At 46.9% G+C, this 5709-nt stretch overlaps 2 protein-coding genes across 11 annotated transcripts in view; one reads left to right on the top strand and one right to left on the bottom strand.

The window, feature by feature from the left end:
• The first annotated feature begins 47 nt into the window (after window positions 1-47).
• LOC109515523 (protein CROWDED NUCLEI 3-like) lies at window positions 48-1424 on the top strand. Its single transcript, XM_019869371.1, has one exon. It carries the CDS (start codon window positions 352-354, stop codon window positions 1255-1257), a length of 906 nt encoding a protein of 301 aa, XP_019724930.1. The 5' UTR covers window positions 48-351; the 3' UTR covers window positions 1258-1424.
• A 1388-nt stretch (window positions 1425-2812) lies between these two features.
• Window positions 2813-5709, bottom strand: part of ctnnd2b (catenin (cadherin-associated protein), delta 2b) — a 68692-nt gene continuing 65795 nt past the window's right edge. For 7 of the 10 annotated variants that reach the window (XM_019869321.1, XM_019869322.1, XM_019869325.1 and 4 more), the window contains one exon: window positions 4548-5618. In XM_019869321.1, coding sequence (XP_019724880.1) covers window positions 5355-5618 — 264 coding nt within the window. In that variant the 3' untranslated portion in view covers window positions 4548-5354. Of the gene's footprint in view, window positions 5619-5709 lie in introns of all 10 variants that reach the window. The other 3 variants (XM_019869323.1, XM_019869330.1, XM_019869331.1) reach the window with 1 other exon arrangement.

The raw sequence follows: 5709 nt of genomic DNA, 5'->3' as shown, positions 1-5709 counted from the left end.
TTCTGCAAGCGGACACTTCCGACGTCGTCCGCTATGTGGTCTGCCTTCGCCCAAAGTCCACCAGGGGAGGCTTCCTGATCGTGCCTACAAAGTGCGATGACATCGCACCTTTGACTCATCATTACGGTGTCATAAGGCGTGTCTGATTATTTAGAGGAGTGCCAAACACATATCAAAACATCAACGTGGGGGGTGAAAGAGACGACGAAGTGTCGCTAAGCGTCTGAGTCACTGTACATCATATTATAGAGTACAAGGCTATTGTCTACTATGCTAGTGTCGACACAAATGATATACACTACCCATAAGTGTCTTCTGCCGAGTACTCAATATTCAAGCTAATTAGGCGCCATGTCCAAAAAAAAGGTGAAGCCAAAGCCCTCCCAAGGAAACCCTCGCCAGGTTCCCCAGACGCGAAAGGGTAAAGGCTCGACGGAATGGGACGACATTTACAAGGAAATCCTGATACGGCGGGAGGAGAAAGATCTCGAGGCGCAGTCAGAGCAGCTCCTGGACCAGCTGCAGGCTTTGAAAGCGCGGGAGAACGAGCTCCTGCAGGAAATAAGCGACGTGGAGGAGCTGTTCTTAAGCAGGGATCCATTTCTCGCCGACGAAATTGTGGACCAAGCCTCAGCCAAAGCGGACGACGAGGAAAAAGTGGCGCTTCAAAAGGAGACCGAGATCCGGAATCTGATGGTGGAGTGTGCCGAGCTGAGGGAGTCCAAGCAGGAGCGCCTGAATGTCATGCACCAACACATTATTTATCAGCAGTTCATGCACACGCTGGTCGGCATGACTTCGTTCGAAGATGAGGAGGCGCTCACGGATCACATCGAGAGTCTTCACAGCGTCGAGGACCAGCTGTCTCAGAGGGAGGGCGAAGCCTACGAGCAGACCAACAAGCAGAGGAAAACGCAGATCGCGTTGCAAAAACAGTACGAGCTGGAAAGGCAGGAGCTCGATATGGAGCTCACCCAGCTCATGCCCGAATTGTTTGAATCCAAAATCAAGGTGGAATTTTGGTTCAAAGAGTGGAAACGCATCGAGGAAACCGCGTCCAGGAAACTCAACCTGCTGGCGCAGATTAAGATGTCCATCCTCAGCCTCTACGAGATGATCGGTGGCAAGGTATGCGATAAGCAGGGACTGGCTTTGAACGAGACGGAGAAACAGCTGGAAAATATCCACTCCTTCATGCTGGACCACTTTGAGATTTTGAAAGAGTATGAAGCCAACAACGCAAAAGGGGAAAACTAAACCCCACGGCAACCTTCTTTTCTGTCCACCCCCCGCCGCCATCCCACACACTGGGAAACCAATATTTCATGACATCGACCGGAATTAGACATTGCAATGCTTGTCGTCTGGACAGAAGAGGGGTTGCCACTCAAGACTTTGGAAGTTGGGATACAAAAAAAAAAAAAGACTACATAACAAGGAAAATGCTTGCTAGAAGAAAAATATTATGAGCTAATGAGGCAAGGTTATTAGGCAAAAAAAGAAAAATGTCAAGAACGTCTCAAAAGCTCGGCACTTGGCCTGGCTCATAAAACAGGTAATGAGGCCCGATTCCAGACAGGTGTGACTCGTGAGGTAACGCCCACCTGCCAGCTGGACACTGAAACAAGGCGGGAACATGATAACGCTCGAAAAAAACCGAAACTAAAATGAAGCATGTTTGTGAAAAATAAAACCGAGTAAAATCTAACAAACTTGCTCCAATATAGATATTGTCCACCAGTTTATTGTCTTCTTCTATAAATGCTCACACAAGTATTATAAATGGTAGTTGGCAGCCACTTTATTGGAAAGGGTTCCAACGAACTCTCGTTAGAAGGGACAGATTCACTATGTCCCAGGTTGGACTTGAGTTCCTCTGATAGTCGTCACCTGGACGACCGGAGGTAATAAGTCAACGGCGAAAGGTTTTGTGGACTTGCATGTTCTTGTTGGTTGTTCCTAAATGAGTGCAACACAGAAATCGGATCTGGCAACAAACAAACAACTCGCAGTTTCCTCTTCGATGGACCATTTATATTTTGGAGCAGTTGCAATCAGTTTGAGGCATATAAAGATTCACAATTCTCTTTTGAAAACACGTTTTGGTTTGGAAACCACCAAGGTCGGAGCTCGACAAAGTCCTTGCCGTGGGTTTTACTGCCACGGGATTACAATGACTGATACGTTGTCAAGGATCAAATTAGTTCCCAGGATGCGAAGCCTTCAGAAAACAGTTAACAGGGACAGAGAGCTTTGTCAAGTTGTACAAAATCACAATTTAGTTTCAGCTTAATTGGTGACAAAATACCCGTGCATTCACTTTAAGTTGATGCCACCGTTTCATTGGATTGCGTTTGAGGGTGGGAACAAATTCACACATTGTCATGATTTGATTTGCTTTTGCTGTCGCTCCCACCCGACAGTCCACTTTCAAGAACTTTGGAGTCATCAATGTTGAGAGTGACGACACGGCTCCGTAAGCCTTGAGCTAATCTACTCCACATAGCAACGTTACCACACAAAAGTCGACAATTCAGTGCGTTGACCGGCAAAGTCAAAAAGTGAACATCCCACATCAAGTCTTTTGCCATCATGTTGCCGCTGCGACATCCACATCTGCACGTAAAAAGTAGATATTTCCATAATATATATTCATACTCTATGGACTGAACTCTATTCATAATCTACCAAGAAGTAATTGCGAGCCATTTCTCCAAAACGTTTTGCTGTACTTCAAACATGATATCACACAGAAATAAACACATTTTGTACAGTTCTTTGTTTTTAACGCAGTTGTTTCATTTTTTTTTCACTATTTATTTTTTAAAAATATTTTTGTTGATGTGAGTAATGCTCTCTGGTCCCAGTGCAGTTGCACAACTTCCATGTCAGTAGTACACAATTTAGAAAAGAAAGAAACAAACCAAACCAAAAAATAAAATTAAAAAAAAAAAAAAAAAACAATTATGATGGACAAAACATTTCCAAAGTGGTAAAGTCAAATGCGCAAAGATGTCCCGACGAAAGCATGAAATATGTTCCCTGCCCTCCACAATTGGGGCTGGGGTTGCAGAAACCTTGTTTGGCACTAGGATGTACACGCCGAGCACGAAATAGAAAGGACTCACTGGCTCTAAAAGGGGCGCTGTGGCGTTGAAGGAGGGATCAATTTTTCTTTAAAAAAAAAAAGACAAATACAGAAACAGTCGGTTTTGTTCTGACTTCATGCAAGTCGTCAATCTCGATCGCTGCATGGCCATCGTGGTTGTTTCGATAACAGTTATCCAGTCTGACATTCAATTCTTTAATGCGCTCACGGAAACAATCGTACTTTGAGAACGTGTCTTTGGCCGCCTACCCGTGTTCGCACCCCGTTCCGGGTTTCGGAAGGTGTTTTTCATCCTACAATTGAATATGGATGACCTATCTCGAAATAATGATCATGACGCTTGAGTTGCAAGTTCACTCTCTGGGTGTGGCTAAATGAAAGCTACATTGACGCGTCATCCTTTCAATAAAGACAAGATGAGGTGGCAGCGGGCGGCCATGGTGGGCAATTGGTGAGCACGTCTTTCTCATGTTCTCCCCGTGCCGACGTGGCTTTTCTCCGGGTGTGCTGGTTTCTTTCCACATTCCAAAAACACGCACGACAGGTTAATCAATCACTCGAAATTGTCGCTCGGCGTGTTTGTGAGCCCGAATGGTTTGTTGGTCTCTGCGTGCCCCGCGAGGGGCCGGCAACCGGTTCAGGGTGTCCCTCGCCTGCTGCCCGAAGACGGCTGGGATAGGCCGCGGCACGCCCGCCACCCTCGTGGGGATCAAGCGGATCGGAAAATGGATGGATGAGGTGGCAGCACTTAAAATAAGAATTCCATTGTGGATTTTATAGGACGTTGCCATCTTCATCACAAACAGTTAGGTCCATAATTCCTCATATCCAAAATTTGAGTTCAAGTGAATGGAATGTGTGAATGTTGAATTTGTTTGGAAAATGGCCCACCCCCAAAAAAGTGACAACATAGTGTATAACTCAGGGAAAATTCGGCGGAATCTTTTTCACCATGATAAACAATCCTGTTCACTCACATAGATGAGCGAGAAAGGCGAAAAATGAATCTCACGTCACTCAGTATCTAACAGTCTTTTGACTTGAACTCAGAATCTGACCAGGCTATCGTTGCGGGGTTAACGATATGCTCCAGTCGTGCTTAATTTACCTACAAATAAATGGCGGTATGAATGCATTCCTGTCAAATAGATCCCACTGGAACTCGAGATATAAGGCAGTCACTGGAGCACTGTTAACCCACTCCCTAATTTATGTCTTCATGGGCATTTTTACTGCGTGTGGTAGATATGATCCAGTGTGTGTGTGTGTGTGTGTGTGTGTGTTTGTGTGTGTGTGTGTATGCGTGCACGTGCGTAGGGTACAGTGACAGGACCGTGAAGAGGTGAGCTGGGCCGCACGTGGTGCAGGCCTGACTCAGGTAATACTGCAATGTACAAATACACAATGCATTGCCAGTAAATGTACAGTGTACATCAAATACTATACAACCAAGAATTTATAAAGTAGAAGCACAAAGAAAAGAAAAACAAACAAACAAACAAATCAACATATGATTACAAAGGACAAGGTTCCGATCGCAATCTTTGCCCGAGAGGAGGATACATCACGCCGAAGCCATAGAGAGGGAGAGGAAAAAAAAAACAAAAAAAAAAACGTTGGTATCTCAGATGTCCTACACGTCCTACGGCTCTGCTTCTTGTGCTTCACATGACTAAAAGCCGTGTTGCTATGTCACATATGTACAAAGGTTTCTCTCAGCCAGCCGTCACGACTTCCACGCGCTCTCGGAAAAACTTTCACGTCTTTCCATCTTTCCCCTCATCGCCTTCACCTCCGTGTGTTTGCCACGTTCTTTTTTGTTAAGGGGGGGGGGGGGGTGTCGTGCCTTCACCACGCCTGTTCTTCCTCCCGCGGCCCGCAAACGCGGCACGCCGTTCGCTTTCAACCTGCCGGGCTTGCTCGCGGTTTGGTCAGAAACTTAAGAGAGAAAGAAAAATGTTTCGTTGGTGTCGGTGTGCATGCACATGCAAGGCCTCTTTTTCCGCCGCTCTCCGGTCATTTTGTTTGCTTTCCTCTCGAGCCTCCTCGTCTTCAAACGTCTCCGGAGGGAGTTCCAGTGTCCGTTCAGTTTCCTTCCGTTCTTGGACCCTGTCTTGCGCCTGGGATGTCCTGCTACCTATGATGCTACTTTGGAACGACAGAACAGGGAGCGGGGTGGGGGGGGGGGTATCTTTCCTATTTCATGTCTTCTTCCCGCTCTGTTCCTCCCTCGGCTCTCTTGCCCTCAGACCCAGGAGTCCGGAGAGGCCGGATAGTGGCTGGTCTCGTAGTTGAGCTCGCTGTAGGGCCGAGAGGCCGAGTAGAAGTCGACATAGTTTCCGGTGGACTTCAGGCCCTGCAAGTGCATGTTGAGTTCACCTTGTGGGGGGCGCCCCCCCGCATGAACCTGGTTCTCGTAGAAGGCCTGGTCCTCATAGCTGCCGCTGTCATTTGGGGGAGGATTTTGGAAAGGCGGGTAGGGCTCTGAAGGCAATCCTTGAGATGAGACCTGCAGACAGAAGACATTCGGTATTTCTTGAGAGGAAGAGCGGCACAAAGCGCATCGGGAGCACGAGTGTGACTGTAAACATTGCCGAGGC

The sequence above is a fragment of the Hippocampus comes genome, unplaced genomic scaffold, assembly GCF_001891065.2.
Source record: "Hippocampus comes isolate QL1 unplaced genomic scaffold, H_comes_QL1_v1.1 scaffold117, whole genome shotgun sequence".
In the NCBI taxonomy this organism is placed as follows: Eukaryota; Metazoa; Chordata; class Actinopteri; order Syngnathiformes; family Syngnathidae; genus Hippocampus; species Hippocampus comes.
The sequence above is the reverse complement of the archived record's forward strand: the minus strand, read 5'-3'. Positions and strand labels throughout refer to the sequence as shown.